Source organism: Gossypium hirsutum, chromosome D10 (assembly GCF_007990345.1).
Source record: "Gossypium hirsutum isolate 1008001.06 chromosome D10, Gossypium_hirsutum_v2.1, whole genome shotgun sequence".
Classification (NCBI taxonomy): Eukaryota; Viridiplantae; Streptophyta; class Magnoliopsida; order Malvales; family Malvaceae; genus Gossypium; species Gossypium hirsutum.
The window spans coordinates 3,155,774-3,172,401 of record NC_053446.1 but is presented as its reverse complement, the minus strand read 5'-3'; the positions used below and the strand labels follow the sequence as shown (position 1 = coordinate 3,172,401).

The 16,628-nt window shown below is 30.9% G+C and overlaps 1 protein-coding gene across 1 annotated transcript; it reads right to left on the bottom strand.

The window, feature by feature from the left end:
* Positions 1-1,725: 1,725 nt before the first annotated feature.
* Positions 1,726-4,635, bottom strand: LOC107909646 (WD repeat-containing protein 53). Its single transcript, XM_016837261.2, has 10 exons — positions 4,395-4,635; positions 4,199-4,295; positions 4,039-4,100; positions 3,903-3,965; positions 3,737-3,796; positions 3,461-3,517; positions 3,148-3,190; positions 2,946-3,023; positions 2,282-2,748; positions 1,726-2,202 (listed from the first exon to the last, which is right to left on the bottom strand). The coding sequence occupies exons 1-10, from the start codon at positions 4,488-4,490 to the stop codon at positions 2,113-2,115; spliced, it is 1,113 nt and encodes a 370-aa protein (XP_016692750.1). The 5' UTR covers positions 4,491-4,635; the 3' UTR covers positions 1,726-2,112.
* Positions 4,636-16,628: the final 11,993 nt, after the last annotated feature.

Genomic DNA, 16,628 nt, shown 5'->3' with positions numbered 1-16,628 from the left:
ATATGAGGAAACAACAAGCTGATGTATTTAAGGGCCCGATGACCTTTATGGCCTCAAAGAGTTTTTGAATTTTTTTATTATACATTTTTTAAAAATTTTAATTAGCCCGCTCAAAATTTTTAAAATTCTCATTAAACCTTTCAAAATTTTTTTTGAAAGTTTTAGTTTAACATACAAAATTGTTTAAAAATTCTCATTAAAACCTTCAAAATTTTTAAAAATTTTAGTCAATCACCCCTCAAAAGAAAACTCAATGTCAAGATCCATCCCTATGTATTTATAACACATGTGATAATATATATGTCGCATAAAATCTTGAAAATAACATAACTTAACAAATTTAACCGTCACTATCTTGTCAAGACCGAAATTTCAAATTTTGAAAAATAAATACATTAAAAATATCAAATTAATGTCTATAGACTAAATCTGTAATTTACACATAGTATAGTAACTAATAAATAATTTCACCCTTGTCTAAATGTATGTCACTGTTGAACCATAAATAATAGGCCTCGCATTAATTTACTGTCTCATACATTTGGAGATTTCAAAAAATAGAAGAAAAATATCATATCTAGTAAGTTGAAAAGCAAAGATCATAAATTGGAAAAAGAAGCAAATAAACATTATTCAACTGGGTTTATAATCAACAAATTAAGATTATTATGATTTAAAAAATGAAAAAGAAAGGTTAAGATAATGAGTCAGGAATGGAAGAGGAGTGACACCAAACCAAACATGTACCAAAATTTGGCCAGACCAGATTGTCCCTACCACGTAGCTGTTGTCATGGACCTCTGTTTTCTGACATTGATTTTGCTACCCAAAAATGCATATTCTATTCAGCCTTATTGAAGACTTATATTTTTTAATCAAATCCCAATCTTAATTTTTGATCTATGCCTAATTTTTATATCTTAATTTGGTCATTTTTATTATTTATACTTTTTTAAATTTTAAAATTTCAATCTTAATTAAATAATAATTTTAAATTTATTAAGTTAAATTCTATTATTTTAAAGAGTGAAGCCAAGAATTTAGTATTGGAGGTCAAAATAAAATTATAAAAGTTTGGGGAAGTGAAGCTAAAAATTTTGTTTTAAAAAGAGTTGAATTAAACTATTTTTAATTGTAATTGAGAGGGACTAAAATTGTTATTATTCCATTTAAATAAGGGGAGGGAGAGGGATCAGGTAGTGACTTGTCCCAAAAATGAAAAATTCTTTATGCAGTCCCTGTAATTTTTAAGAAATCACAAATTAATATAATAGTAAAATTACACTTTGAGCTCTAAATTTCTTGGCTTGGCAATTGGGGGCAAGACCCCGTCAACCTTCTAGCTACACCTCTAGCCATTTTCAAAATCTTATACTGCAAACATATGTTATGTGAGATTATTATTTTCATATAATATTCATAGAAAAACCACGCTATTTTAATTAAAAGTTTAACTGTTATCATCTAATTTAACACTGAAAATTCGAAAAGCATAACTAATAATGATCAAATTGGAGAATAAAAACCAAATTCACAACTAGAGAAACCAAATTTCAAATTTTGAAAAGTATAAGAGTAAAATTGCCTAATTCAAAATGCATGGGGACTAAAACTAACCAAATTAGAGTATAAAAATTAAATCCACAACTTACACAAAGAGCAGAGTTTAACCTATTTTTCTCGTGAGAATCATGTTCAAATAATATTAAATAAATAAAAAGACCCTTTAAGCAAAACAAATAAATGATTATATTTGTGTGGGTTACATAACCTTTGTTTATCATGCTACAATACTTATTTTTGCTTTGCAGTCCAATGCTAAGTATAATGAAGTGAAAGGAGTCAGCTTACTTGTTCACAAGGGATGAAAGGTAAAAGGAATGAACTACTCCAAAATTTGCAGTATCAACTTTACATCAACACGGTAACAGCTATGGGATTATATTTATTTCCTTTGTATTTTCTTCAACAACGATAATACTCACCATAACCAACTATTTCAAGCTTACATAATTTCCTAGTGCTCCCGATGCCATGTCAATCTTTGGCAACAACATACTCCAGAAACAGTAATAAATGACAAACCTCACGTGATGATTCCGCAGCTTTGGTTTAGGAAACAGTGTAGACCTTCACAAGTTTAGTTGTGTCACAGACAACGAGGTTGTCCGATTCAGCTGGAGTTGTACAGAGCCAATTAACCTGGCAACAGAAGTGGTTAAAAACGAGAAGCTTTTAAGAGAAATTGAACATATACAGTACAATAAGCAATGAGATTCACCTTTTTGGTTAAATTGATATTCAAATGTAGCAGCTCGTTGGTATCTCCTGTCTGCCATGAACCGAGACACCTAGAGCAATCCCAGACTTTGACTAACTTATCGTTTCCACCCGATACAAGGAACTTCCCCTTCTCTCCAAACAACGAAAATGTCATGCAAGACACGGCAGCAGTATGACCACCTAAAGAGTAATCTAAATGCAACCATTTTCTTCCATTTTCATCGGGAACTCCACCGTCGCTTCCTTTGGACTGAGTTCCTTTTCGGGATTTCGTGGAACTTTTAGGTTTTGTGGCTGTAAGTTCTGATTCTGTATTAATCACATCAATAACACCATCACCCCTTGCCACAACACATATCTTGCCTATTTTGTCCAACATATCAACATCTGGAACTTTTACTGAGTGAACAAAAGCTGGATTTAAACATTGTCCAGCATTACTACCACTATGCATGTCGGGCAGGCCTGCAGTGAAGGGGCAAAAATACGAGAATTGAACATGCACTAGCCTTGTGTTTGTCTAGAATAATCACAATGAGCAAAGATGCACCAGCTTAAGTTCATTGTCAATGATATTATAAAAATGCTGTAGATATGACACATTTAATATTTGAAGAACCTCCATAAAACCACAAAACAAAGAATTTTTAAGACATATATACCAAAATCCACAATTTTGGATGGGCACCCTTTTGAGAAGTCCCATATGATAAACTTCGAATCAAGACCTCCAGTAACGACTGCCACATTAAAATAGAGTAAAAATATTATGAATCGTCATTCAAATAGAATAACTGCAATGGACAGCTAAGAGAAAACGAAGTTAGAGATTTAAAAGAGTACTATAAAACCTTAAAGACCTACTTTCCCAAGGTCTCCAAGGAATGAACTGAACACTGCTGCAAATCTGTGATGTGTTAAGGCGAGAAAGATATGAAAGAAGGATAAAGATTCAAGCTAACTCCAACCAGAAATGAATAGCTAACCACCTTCTAATCCCCCCATTTCGGATCACCATAATAGCAAGTCAATAAAAGTCTCACTGTAAAAACGAGGGCTCGAAAGGAAACTTTCCAGAAATGAAATATAGAGCCAGGAAATTTCAGTTCATAAATCACAGGACATTAAATTATCATACACAATAGGAACAGGCAAATGGCTTAAAGAGTAAGGATACACTTGTATGTCCGGCTCTCAATGTCTTGAAAATACGTTTCTGACGAATGTCAATGATCTGCAACATATATGACCATACGAGGTTAAAATGTTAAAATTCAAACAATATCTATCTAGAAAACAAAACTACAAACCTGCACGTATGACATTAGATATATTATTCATTGATAGTTTTAACATTATCAGTTAAATAAACCAAGAAATAAATTCTTCATGGCAATAATAATTTATATTACTAGCATAAGACAGACCATTAAACTAATGAAAATCGAATTACCTTAATCTCACCGCCATCATCCGCAGATGCAAGGAAAGATGATCTGGAATTACAAGTAACCTGCATAAACATAAAAAAATATAATATGCCAACACATACTAAACTTTACAAATTCATAAACTAAAGCATCTTTAAATTTCTTTCCCAAAGAATCTCAAATTTCTACCTGATTTATCTCCTCTTTATTATAGTTATAGCTCTCCAAAGGCTTCCATGAGTTATCTGCTAACTATAAACGAACAATTTATAAGCAAATTTCAAATGTAATCAAAACAAAAGCAGTCATGGGAATATAAAATTACCGTATGCACATCAAAGCACTTGACCTCATTTCCAGTGGAAACATAGATGATATTCTCATTTCCTGCATTTGATGCCAAGAATAAATAATAATAAGTAATTAAAAGAAAAATCAATTAGAAATGCATTAAGAATTTTTTTTTTTAAATGATAGAAAATGACCTGAGTTGAAGCAAAGGGATGAAATTGGTTCATTGCTAACATCCATAACAAATTTCACATCTTTGCATCGCATATCAAACCAACAAATGCAACCATCCTAATTTAAAAAATTAATTTTTGTAATATTATTAAAACAGACAACCTTCAGTGAAAATTGAAACTCGAAGGAGATTAAGAACAATAGTGTAGGGGTTACTTCGCCGGAAGTGGCGACGAGGCCGGGCTTGTCACGTGAGGCGATACAGCAAGTGGCGGTGGCCTTGTGACCTCTCAATCGTCTTGGCTCCGTCATCTGCGGCGCTTCTCCGCCTTCGACTTTGCCTCGCCGGTTTCCTTTCTCTCTTGTTTTGCGTTTCTAATGGGCTGTGGCTTTGCGGTTTGATTTTCTGGGAAGTCACTTCAGCAGTGAACAATAGTGGCTTAACGGTCCACTGTCAAGCTAGGTTGGGCTTGAGCATGAACCCACATTAAGCCCAGTTTCTTGTTCTTAGAGAAAAGGGTTAATTTCACTTTACATCCCCAAACTATGACCAACATTCTAAATCGCTCTCTAGAATTCAAAATGTTCTAATTGAGTCCTCTAAATATCAATGTCATATCAATCAAGTCCTTTTAGCCTAGCATTAACATAGGTGTTAAATGCTAGTTTTTTTATCTGACATGGAGCATATTTAAAATGATCATATCAAATTTTAAACATATATATAAACCTATTACATGAATAGCTTTAGATTCAACATGTTAAAAACAAAAATTACCATTAAAATTAGAAGAATTATTTATTATTTTAAATAGAATTTATTTAATTTTTGGACAAATTTTATTTTATCTTTTATTAAACAAATATATCATAAAGCAGCGGATTGATTTTTCAAAAAGAAATTAATTAAATTTATTGAAAATTGATAAAAAATAGAAAATTTTATTTTAAAATTGTAAAAATAATGATATAAAAAATTAGAATTAATCTATACATCCTCAAACTATAACTTTCATTCTAAATTAGTTTTCAAACTTTAAAACGTTCTAATTGCATCCCTAAACATTCTTACTGAAATTTTCATATTAAATTATGCCACATAAGATTTGATATGTTATTTAATAGTTAAATTAACAATTTTAATAACAGAAAGACATGATTAATATAAAATCGATAGTTTGAAGTTTGGGGATCAATTTAGAATGGAGATCATATCTCGAGGATGTCTGGTGCAAATGTGCAATTAACTCAAAAAACTATCTATAATATATATAAAAACACGAATTGGAAAAACTTTTGAACCGAATAGAATATCTTTTATTTTCTATCATATTACTAAATTAGCTTTAAAAATAATTATAATTTAATTTAGAATTATTAGTTAAAAAATTTGCTTTAATTTTAAAAACAAAATTATTAGTTGAATAGAACTTTAAACATAAAATATAAGAAAAGTTGTGATAATTGTAATTAGTTAAAACTTTTGACATAAAAAGGTTGTGTTAATATTAGTGTTTTTTTTTTAAAAAATTGTGCTAATTTTGTTGATGTAAAATAGAGTTATTACTTGAATAGGACTCTCAGAATTAAAAAAAAAATGTGATAAATATAATTAAAATTAAATTTACAATTATTAGTTAAAAAGTTTAGCATAACAAAGTTGTGTTAATTTTTTTTAATTACACTAATTTTATTGATGTAAAATAAAGTTATTACTTGTATACAACTATCACTTAATTAATATTACAGTTGTATATCAATTAAAATTTAAGTTAAGCTTTATAAATAGTGTCAGACATATTCAATCAAGGAACATCTAAAAAATTTACAGATAAAAAAATGGAGGTTGTTAGTATCAATAAGTTAAAATTATATAAAAAAGAATGAAGCATTAAAGCAATGGTTGTTCGAAGAAACAATCACCCTTGAAATTGTTTCTTTTATCTATGTATTATTTGTTTGGTGTAGTTAAAAAATGATTTCCGGATTTGTTAAAAAAAAAAGAGTCAAATATCAACCATTACTTTTCAAGCACTATTATTAATTGTGTTTATTAATTTAGTATAAATATATATTCTATTTATATCATGAACTATTATAATTCATGCATGTTATTTTACTTGATTTTTTAAAATTTTTTTCAAATTAACATTATAGCTTACTTTCTTATATATTCAAAATTTATATATTATTTAAAAATTAAAAAATATCAAAATCGATGATAGGTAACAATAATTAAAAGATATGTTATTTAAAAATTAATTAAAAATTAAATGCATAAAATTACATGCGAATCATGTGACATTAAAAACTATTTCATTTAAAAAAATTACCAAGATGATTTACTTTATTTTACAAAAAAAAATAGTTTTTCACTCTTATTTTTCCGATCACATTTTTTTTATTGAAAGTTCAATTCATTTCATAAAAAAAAGTACAAGCATACCAAGAACAAAAATCTCACAAAGACAAAAGGCACAAAAGTCACAAACTCGATTACAATGAACAAAGAAAGTAGTTGAGAGCCTTAGTTCCGTACCAAACTAAAGACAAACAACCTAAACTTCATGACGGAAGAAAAGAGCTTTCATTGCTTGAATAAAGCCTCTTCACTTAAATTGGGAATAAAAAAAAGATCTCCAAAAGTTATTATGACTTTTTCGATCAACAATACTTTTAATCTTCAACCATTAATGTGGTAAGACTCTAAACAATTTTTTATTACCGCGGTAGATGAAACATCTCGAACTTGAAACAATATATGGGACGAACTTTTGAACAAAATCAAAATCCCGTAAGCATTCAATAAACCAAAAATCACTAAAAATAATCAACTAGTTAACCTAATTTCCCATATGGAACTTGACTTTATAATGAAATTTTGCATTACAATAAACCAATAGATTAAATAAAGTAGTAGCTATGGATTAGGCAAGACATGCCTAGTTTCATTGCGTTTGACTTAATCACCACCCACTTCTCTATTTATTTATTTGAATCGTAACTATATAGCAAATAACATATTATTATGAATAAATTAAATATTTAGATTTTGGGCATCATTCCCTTGTTTCCTCGCAATAAAACCGAGATCTTTGCATGTGACCCCAAATTTGGCCCTACCATAAACTTGTCACTACCCTATAAAAAGTTTTTATTTTTGCTAATGTCGTTTCTTTTTTTGAATGATTCCACCAATGCCTTCTCCTCTGTTACCCCCAACCAGCAACTTGATGTAGATAGGCCTTCGCAGTTTCTAACATGGCAGCAATAAAGTTTATTACACAACATCTCTGCTTGAATCAAACAAAAAGTTGACCAAACATGTCAGAAAAAAAAAAAAAAAAAAACCTCCTCATGTTTTTGTTCATACCAAAAGACAAAAACCCAATTTCGATTCATTTAATGGGTGGTACGTAAGTTCTATGGTTAGTTCCTTTCTTCTCCTAAACCTCTGGCGAAGTAAAAAAATTGTTCTGAGGAGTTAGAAATGATGAACAAATCTTTTGGGTGTGGATTTAGAGAGAGGTGTGGGTCAAAATGTGAACTGAGTTGAACGTGAAGAAAGAAAAGGGGAAAAGTAAGGAATTGCATGCCTGAGGAATTAACAGTGAAAACACTGTTTTCTTCCAACAGGTACTATAATTACTATATAGAAAAATAATTAAAAATAAATGAGAAGTTTCTTGGATGCTTTCAGAAAACCGGATGTGGTTGGGTACTTTTTCTTTCTTTCTTTCTTTCTTTTTTTAATGTTAAGATTTTCAATAAAATCTGATTTTTGGATTATATTATTTTTAAGAAAGTAATTGTTATGCAGATAAAATTATATTTGGTATATATGAAATTTCGAGAAATTTACATTATTATGATTGATTAGTTAAACAATTTATTAGGACTGTTTTTGAAAATTTTCCATTAAATAAAATATAAATTTTATGAATTTTAATATTTGAGTGATACTTATTAGGCATAAATATTAAATTTATATATTAATTTTGTTTTAATGTGTAATTTAACACATGATTTTTTTTTGTTAGCGATAAATAAAATAAAGTTACATCAAATCAAATGCTCAAAAGCGACACATGTTTTGTCTTGTTGAAGAACCTCTAATAAATATTTGTTCTCTCACTGTCCTTCAGAATTCATAATCCGCTGAACCCTTCTAAGCAAAGTAATACTTGAATAATTCGACTTCTTAACAGTCAAGGCTTGAATCACCTCTAAATTACCCGTCTGAATTGTGGTCCGTTTGCCGCCTTTATTTAATAAAATGAGAAGCACATCCAAAATGCCTTTATGTCTTAAAAGTTGTATATCTGCCCAGGTAACAATTATATCCCAAAATTCAGTTACCAACCGGATTGCGTATCACACCTCCAACAAAAGCACTCCCGATGTCTCTAGCCATTGCACCACCAGAGAGTAAATGAACTCTCGTTCCTTCAAAGTGCATTTGATCAACCGAATTTAGGGAGTTGATCTTATATCCATTAAGGCATAGTTCAAATTGTTGTGCCCAGGTAAGAGAAGTTTTGACAATTTCAAAAGCTGATCACGCCAGGTGATTAGGCCGAACAGACACGACCAAGTAACTCCCCGTTTCTGCAACCTCATGACAACAACGATTAGAAGAAAACTAAACCTGAAAAGAACCATGTGTTGCTGTGGAACCATAAAATGAATCGTAATTGAGGGGTAGTAATTATATTATCAGAAAATTTAATATATTTTTCATCGTACCAAAGTAGATTCTATACATCCACATATCTTTCTCCTTCACGTGAAAGTTTCTTGGTCTTTACTTTAACAATCATGCCTCATGATTTTTCTTTTGATCTTATATGTTACTACAAAATACTAAATGTTGGGGCAAAATGTGGAGGAGCCTTGGAATTGGAAGTTTCCCCATTGCAAGGATAAAAAATGGAAACGTACGATTTTGGTATTTTTTTGTCATTGAAGTTAATGTAATTCAAAGCAATATTTTTGAAACACTACAATTTCTTGAGATAACCCCATCAAGCTTGAATTTGAATTCTAAAAATGATTATCATATCCATAATTAAAACAAAACAACTAAAATTAAGTAATTAACCTTGGTTATTAAGAACATACTGATTAGTAATTACATGCTACATAAGAACATACTAATTAGTAATTACATGCTGCAAAAAAAGAAAAAAGAAAAAATACAACGTCAATAGTCATGGAGACAAGTTGATAATTAGTTGCAGTAACAAATACTGATAATTATCTGACAGTGCAAGCGACAGCATAAGCCCATGATTTAAGATGTTCTTTCATGGCGAAACCATCGTTTGAAGGAGGCATTTTCATTATATAATGTCGGCTATCAAAGCTTTTATGCCCATATGTTCCTTCAGAAAACGAAGACTCGGAATCCAAGTTACCATAGAACCCCAAATCAAGCTCTCCCAGCACTTTTCTCTTACTCCGTTTCCTCCTCCGCCGCCGCCTCTTCCTCCTCTCCGCGGGCTTCTCCGTTGCCTTTGCGAATGGCTGAACCACTCGCTGCTGGTCGGTGACGACGGCGATTTCGCCGCAGTTGGGACACCTCGGAACAGGAATCTCAGAGCCAGGGACAGGTGCTGCTGCCTCGTGAAGAAGAATGTCGGGTTTGGGCGGTTTTTGTTCGTCAGCGGCATCGACGTCGACGGAAGGCGCGGTGGGGGGAGGGTTGAGCTTGTGGTGGAGTGGTGTTAAAGTGAGCACATTGTTGAAAAACCATAGATAGTCAAAGCTCTCCATGACTTTCTTTGAACCATCCATGAGAAAAGGGACCAGAAGCCGTAAAAAACAAGACTTTAGTATAAACACGGATAAAACAGAGGGGGGGGGTACTAGAAGCTACTGCACTTTTATTTTTAGGTTTAATCCCTCCACTCGGTCCTTATACTCTTGAGATTTTTAATTTTGATCCCTCTACTTTAATCCTAGGAATTTAGTCTCTCTTTGCAAAAATTTAAATTTAATTGATAACATTATTAATTAAATTGTTTTAAATTTGAATCTTTTTTATCAATTGTACTTTAATTTTTTAAATTAAAATTTTGAATATTAAAATATCAAATATACAAATCTAATGAAAATTCACTAGCACTCTTATTAATTAGATTTTAATTTTCAAACTAGACAAGTAGATCAATTAAATGATTAGAAACTAAAGTAAAAAAGATTAAATTTTTAAAGTCTAAAGAATACAAGACTGAATGCATAATTAAACCTTTATTTTTTTTTTTGATGTTTTTCATATTTATTTTACTATTTATATTTGGGTTTCTAACCATCCTCTATCGGAATACAAAATTGATATTTTGATATGACAAAGATTTAGCCATTTCCATTTGTTGCGAGATTTATGTATATTCATATTATATTTATTTACCATAATTATAATTAAAATATTATTATTATAAAATTTGGTAGGTTAATAACTATTAATATATGAATTATAAATCATTTGGAGTACGAGATTTGCGGGGGAAAACAATGAAGGGTAGTTTTGGTAACGTGAGGAAGAAACTGACCGCTTAAGTCAGTGGGGGGCTATTTGGGGATTTGGAAAAAGGAAAGTATATAGTATATTCATGGAAGAAGGAAATAAATTAGGCAACGGTCGAAACCAATGTGAACGAATATAATTTTTCAATTTTTCAATCATTTTTCTATTTATTATTCAAACCTTTTTCACTTTACTTCTTTTTTCTAAAAAGAAAAAAAGGGAAGGGTTATAGGGAAAAAGTTGAAAAATGATTACAATAATTTTAAAGCCAGAATTTAATTTTCTCGAACCAAAAAATTAAAGTCTTTTCGTAAGTTAGAAACTAAGTTTTGCTTCCTCTTAAATTTTTTAAAAAAATATATTGAAAAAATAATTCTATTTGATTCATTTTGGGTTTAAATCTTTCAAATTGAATCAAATTTGTATCAACTGAAATTTTAATCATTTGGATCATTTTAAGTTTATTATTTTGATAATTTAAAAATTAAGTTATTTTCAGTTTCGAATCATTTAAGATTTAAATTAATTCGAGTGTTCGAATTAGTCGAATTTAAGTTTAGATGAATTTCATCAAAATTTTGAATAAGGGTTCCAATAGGTATGCTTTCAAAATTCCCGTAGAATTGCAATAAAAGAATGACATGCTTATGTGTGAATTGCAATTAATAACTGCATTAAACACTACTAGCATTTTCGTTTTCCTGTCTGCGTAATTCGAAGCATAAAAAGGAACATGCTGTAAAAGTAATTAAGCAAACTATTTACTAATATCTCGAATCTAGCTACATCAAACTTAAACAAGCGTAGATGATGATGATGGTACAGCTTCCCTAAACGTGTTGCATGGCTGAATTGCGGGGCAAATCTCCTTTGGCAGTGAGCTAGGCATCGCCATCGCATGTCGCCCACCACATGCATGCCAACATGCGATGTAACCGAGTTTTAGTTGCCTTCCAAAGGAGATTCACCCAGTAATGCACCCAAGCATTTTTCCATCTTTAGCTTTGAAACCAAATACATCGATCCATGCATTTTACTTTGCGGATGCACTGTTTAAACCCTTATGGCCTATATATATTGTTGGTGAAGAGCTAGCATGACTTGAAAATGAGTACGGATCGACTCGTATTTTTTCCAGTATAAAACAGTATATTCGAGGCACATCCAATTTGTTTCTAAGCGAAAGTGGTCCTCTTCTCTCTCCCTTTTGATTCCATTGGCAATGGCATCATCCTTTATAGGTTTCACAAAAGTTAACTTCCCTCTCTAACCCCAATTTTCACTCATCAAATGTTCAAATATGTGCCCAACTTCAGCCTCAAATTTCAGAGTGTAGATACCTATTTTTGGTTATTAATATTTTTGTTAATAGTATTGTTAGTGGTTGATGTTTCCTAAAAGATGATCCCTTGAAAACTACACTCCATGCTGAGAAGGCTGTGGAGTTAAGATTAAGAAGTGTAAGTGTTTACTCTCCTTTTATTTTTTTATTAATTAGTTCGTGCAAATTGCATTTAAAATTGTAAGTAGCATTCTCTTTGATAAAATAAGTGTAACTTTCACGAAACCACCATTATACCCATTATTTTTATAATTTCTCTTCCAAAGGTGGATCTTCATTAGGGCTTAGGCCCCTCTAAAATTTTTGAAAATTTCAGTTATACCCTTAAATTTTTTTGAAAATTTAATTAAGCTTCTCCAAAAATTTTGAAAATTATTTTTAAACCTTTGAACATTTTTAAAAATTTCAATTAGACTCTTCATTTTTTATAAATTTTCATAAAACCTCAAAAAATTTTGAAAATTTTAATTAGACCTACCAAAATTTTTGAAAATTCTCACTAAAACCCATTAAGTTTTTAAAAATTTTAGTTAGCCCCCCTAAAACTTAATTGCAAGATCCACCACTATTCTCTTCTATTATTTGCTACTAGCAACGTAAACGTGATTTCCTTTACTCTTATTATCTATTATTCATATTGCGTTCTTACGAATTAACTTGCATTTCTCCCACATATTCTATAAAATATGTCACTTATTTTATAACCATCCTTTTGATAAATGTCATGGAATAGATATAAATAGTGGTTCAAAGATTTCATTTAGAGACTTGTTAGTCTAATTTTGTGAAACTTAAGCATATGACGAATTCTCTCTACACATTTCTCTAAACAATTATAACAGTCATCGTAGTTTTCACCTTTCTTAACCACTTATTGCTTCCATCACCATTTCCTTCCATCTCTTGTTTTTAGGGTCTGCTCCAATCTTCTCTTCGTTATCTTTCTTCAACACTTTATTTTATTAAATTATAACGCCTCCTCACCTTATAACAAAATAACCCTTTGCACATACTAGACCACATTGATGAATAACACTAGATTATAATCAAATTGGTTGATCCTGTTTTAACTATTTTGTTGTCACTTTGTCTTCATATCTACGTATTCTTGCCTTTAAAGAAAAAGGACGGCAAATCAACATTTGGTGTAGTGCTTTGAACTTGCCTTGGAGATTGATGAATGGGACGAGAATACCGAAAACTATGTTTGGTAGCTGCGAAAACAAATGAAAGAGAGAAGGAAAAGAGTAATGAGAAAGTGAAGGGAAAGAGATGAAGTATTATTGAGGAAGCAAAAGTAGTACCTATATCGTTACAAGACACATTATTTATACAAAGTTATGTAGCTGATAAACATCTGTAAACTGAACCTGTTGCACTAATTAACTACTGAAGTTATAAGCAATGCTTAACAGTCTAACCAACCAGCTAACAACTAGCAACCACTGATAGTCTAATAGAGACAAGGTGGTCCAGAATTCAAACAGATGCATGAAATAGGTAGTGGAATTCCAAATGTAGCTGAAATGAAAGCTTTAGATTTTCTGAACACTAAAGTCTACCAAAAGATATATATCAATAAAAAAAATGAAAAAGAAAGTTTAATAAAGCACATTCCAAGAGATCCCCATGAAAGCACATTCCAAAAGGATTTAACACTATGCTCTTTCCTTGCCATATCCTTGTCTTGTTCTTATCTTGGTCACTTGTGGTTCATTTGCCTTTCGCCGCTCCTTTTTTTGTTCTTTTGTATAGCAATAAAGGTTTTTGTATAAATTTGCGCTATGCTCATCTTTCGTAAAAAAAAAAAGAAAAAAAAAAGCATGTAGCTAGTCTACCTTGCTGATCTTGTATTCTTAGGTCCAATATCACGAAAAGGTTTTGGTCTAGACAGTTCTGACATTCATCAACTAACAAATGTTAACACAGCACCGGATCATAATCTAGTAGGTTGACCTTTTGATTTAGGGTTTTAGAGTTGAAATGTCACTGCCTCTTTATTTAATAGTTATCGATTTATTCAAATCTAGTTCGAGAAAAAAAGATCTTTATCAATAAACAAAAGATAAATTATAAAAATTGTCACTTTTGTTTACCTTAGCTTACATTTTAATTACTTATGTTTGAAATGTTACGTTTTAGTCACTTACGTTATCGTTTTGTTACGAAGTAGTCACTTTACCGTTAAGCTCTGTTACCTCACCAACGACAGTCCTACGTGACAATCCAAATGGGTTTTAAATGCCAACTTGGATATCGCGGCAGTCCAATTTAAATTTATTGAATTAAAAATTTATTTTCATCCTAGTAACTAGACATTCAAATTGGCATTTAAAACTCATTTAGACGGCCTAATTCGTCTTATCTCAACAATTAAATTAAGATTAAATTAAGATTTTATTGTATCTTAAATGCAAAAAAAAAATTAAAGAAAGTATATCAAGTCTCAAATTCTATTTTTCCATACATATTTTATAACAATTTCATCATTTGCCTTATCACTCCCAGACTCTAATGCTTCTTGGTTGGTTTTGGGGCAAATAAATATGGATCAAATCAATTTTAGTTTTTTTTTTTGTCATTTTAGCTCGAATCTCCATTATTTTAAATTCATGTATTTTATATTATTTAAGTACAATTTATACATTACACAACTATACAAGTTAAATCCGTACGTGAATTAATCTTACATTTTGAGAATGTGGTAAACACATTTGGCCAATGGCCCAATGTTAAGGATCATGATTCATTTCAAGTTCATCATGATTCATTTCAAGTTCATGGTTCAAGTTTAGATTTAAGGTATTTCATTTTAAGGCAGTGACGAAGTTAGGGTGGCTGACAAGGGTCTCGGTCTCCTAAAATAATTTTTTTTATTTAGACCTCTTTATAATTTATAAAAATTTAAATTAGTAATGATAAAATTGCACTTTGACTCCCAAAAATGATAAAAATTTAATTTAATCATTTAAAAATTATAAAAATATAAACTATTAAAATAGTGAAATTACACTTTTAGGATCGTAGAAATATACAATTTAATTCCACCCAATAAAAATTCTTAATTTGCCCCCGTTTTAAGCCCCCTTCACTCCTCTAAGGGTCACACGGCTCACAAGAATTTGCAGGAGACCCAATTTACCATAAAGAGAAGCATCGAATATTTGTTTCCCTTTTGTCCCAATAATGATTATTAGGCACCCTTGCCGAAGAAGAAAAAGTAGGAGAAAAGGAAAAGTTAATGGTCATAGAGCATAGACAAGGAAGATCCAGTGGCATGTTCCATTACCTATATCTATGATACGATTTTGTGTTCTTTATGGAAGGGATGAAGGAACAATTTCTGTTGGTGCTAGCTACATGTTTTTACGTGCATGCATGTTATGCATATGTCAACATTTTTTCTCCATAAGTAATATGATCATTTGTGTAAGTATTGCAACATAAATAAGGAGAAATGGCATCACTTTTGTAAAGAATAGAAAAATAAAAGATACATAAGCAAATTAGGACCACGATCCCATGAGGGGGAAATGCCATCACTTGGCATATGCCACTTTCTTCATTGGCATATACTAAATTAGAAACTAAATCATATGGTATGTTTAGCACTCTATAAATAGAACTGCTCTTGAATGTCTGTAACCTGGTCAAGGAAATCAAAACATATCCGTATGTGGAGTTGAGGAATTACAGAGCATGTCTCCTTTAGCAGAAAAGTTTATGCTCTTGCATATGAATTCGATTTTGCCAAAGGAGATTTGCCCTGCCATTCACTCACACAATCATCTCATTCTCCTAATCAATAGCTCTTTTGCAGTAAATGCAGGCTTCACCTTCATATAGCAGCTAGCTTCCGCTAAACCGATGGCACGGAAGGCTTTGTTTTCAGGCATTGCTCAACTCCTTTAGTCAAAATGCCTGCAGCTGATCAATGCGGGAGATATGAGTAATCATTGGGAGACTGTTACATAGCCAGTAATATGCACAACAAGATGGATAAGGTATAATTATGTAATGGCTTTGTAAGACATGTAAGATCAAGCAGAGTATATCATGGAAAATATTCCATAGATTTGGTGCAACAATATGTGGCTCTTGCTTTTATAAGTCTATATATATTTCAGTGATAGAAGAGGCAAAAATGTAAAGTCATCCTTTAAATTGGAAGCTAGACAGTTATTTAGCCTTCTGAGCAGAGGAGACAGAGGAAGATAACAATAAGGGTCTGAAATGTATATACTTCTAATGTTAAGAGAAAATAATACAGTGTTCTATATTTGCTGTCAAGGGTTGCCTCAGACAGTTTCCTAGTATGTTTTCAACATTGTCTTCAATTAAGTTTTAAAGAGGGAGGAATTATCCTCAATAGAGGGATGCAATCAAGCATATTTAACTTTTTCGGGGTTTATTTAAAAATTTTAATATTTAAAGGATTTAATGAAAATTTTTAAAAATTTTGATAAATGTGATTAAAACTTTTTAAAAGAATTTACAAAGAGAATTTTTTTATAGTACTTCTCCATACCATAATTTTCTAGTCTTAAAAAATATACATGATTTAGCTCTGGTATATTTA

Excerpts from the sequence above, each read along its gene's own strand:
- LOC107909646 (XM_016837261.2), bottom strand. The coding sequence starts at position 4,490 with ATGACGGAGCCAAGACGATTGAGAGGTCACAAGGCCACCGCCACTTGC. Across the intron at positions 3,024-3,147 it reads TCCTTGGAGACCTTGGGAAA|TCGTTACTGGAGGTCTTGAT; the intron begins GTAGGTCTTTAA and ends TTAATGTGGCAG. Across the intron at positions 2,749-2,945 it reads ATCCAAAATTGTGGATTTTG|GCCTGCCCGACATGCATAGT; the intron begins GTATATATGTCT and ends CCTTCACTGCAG.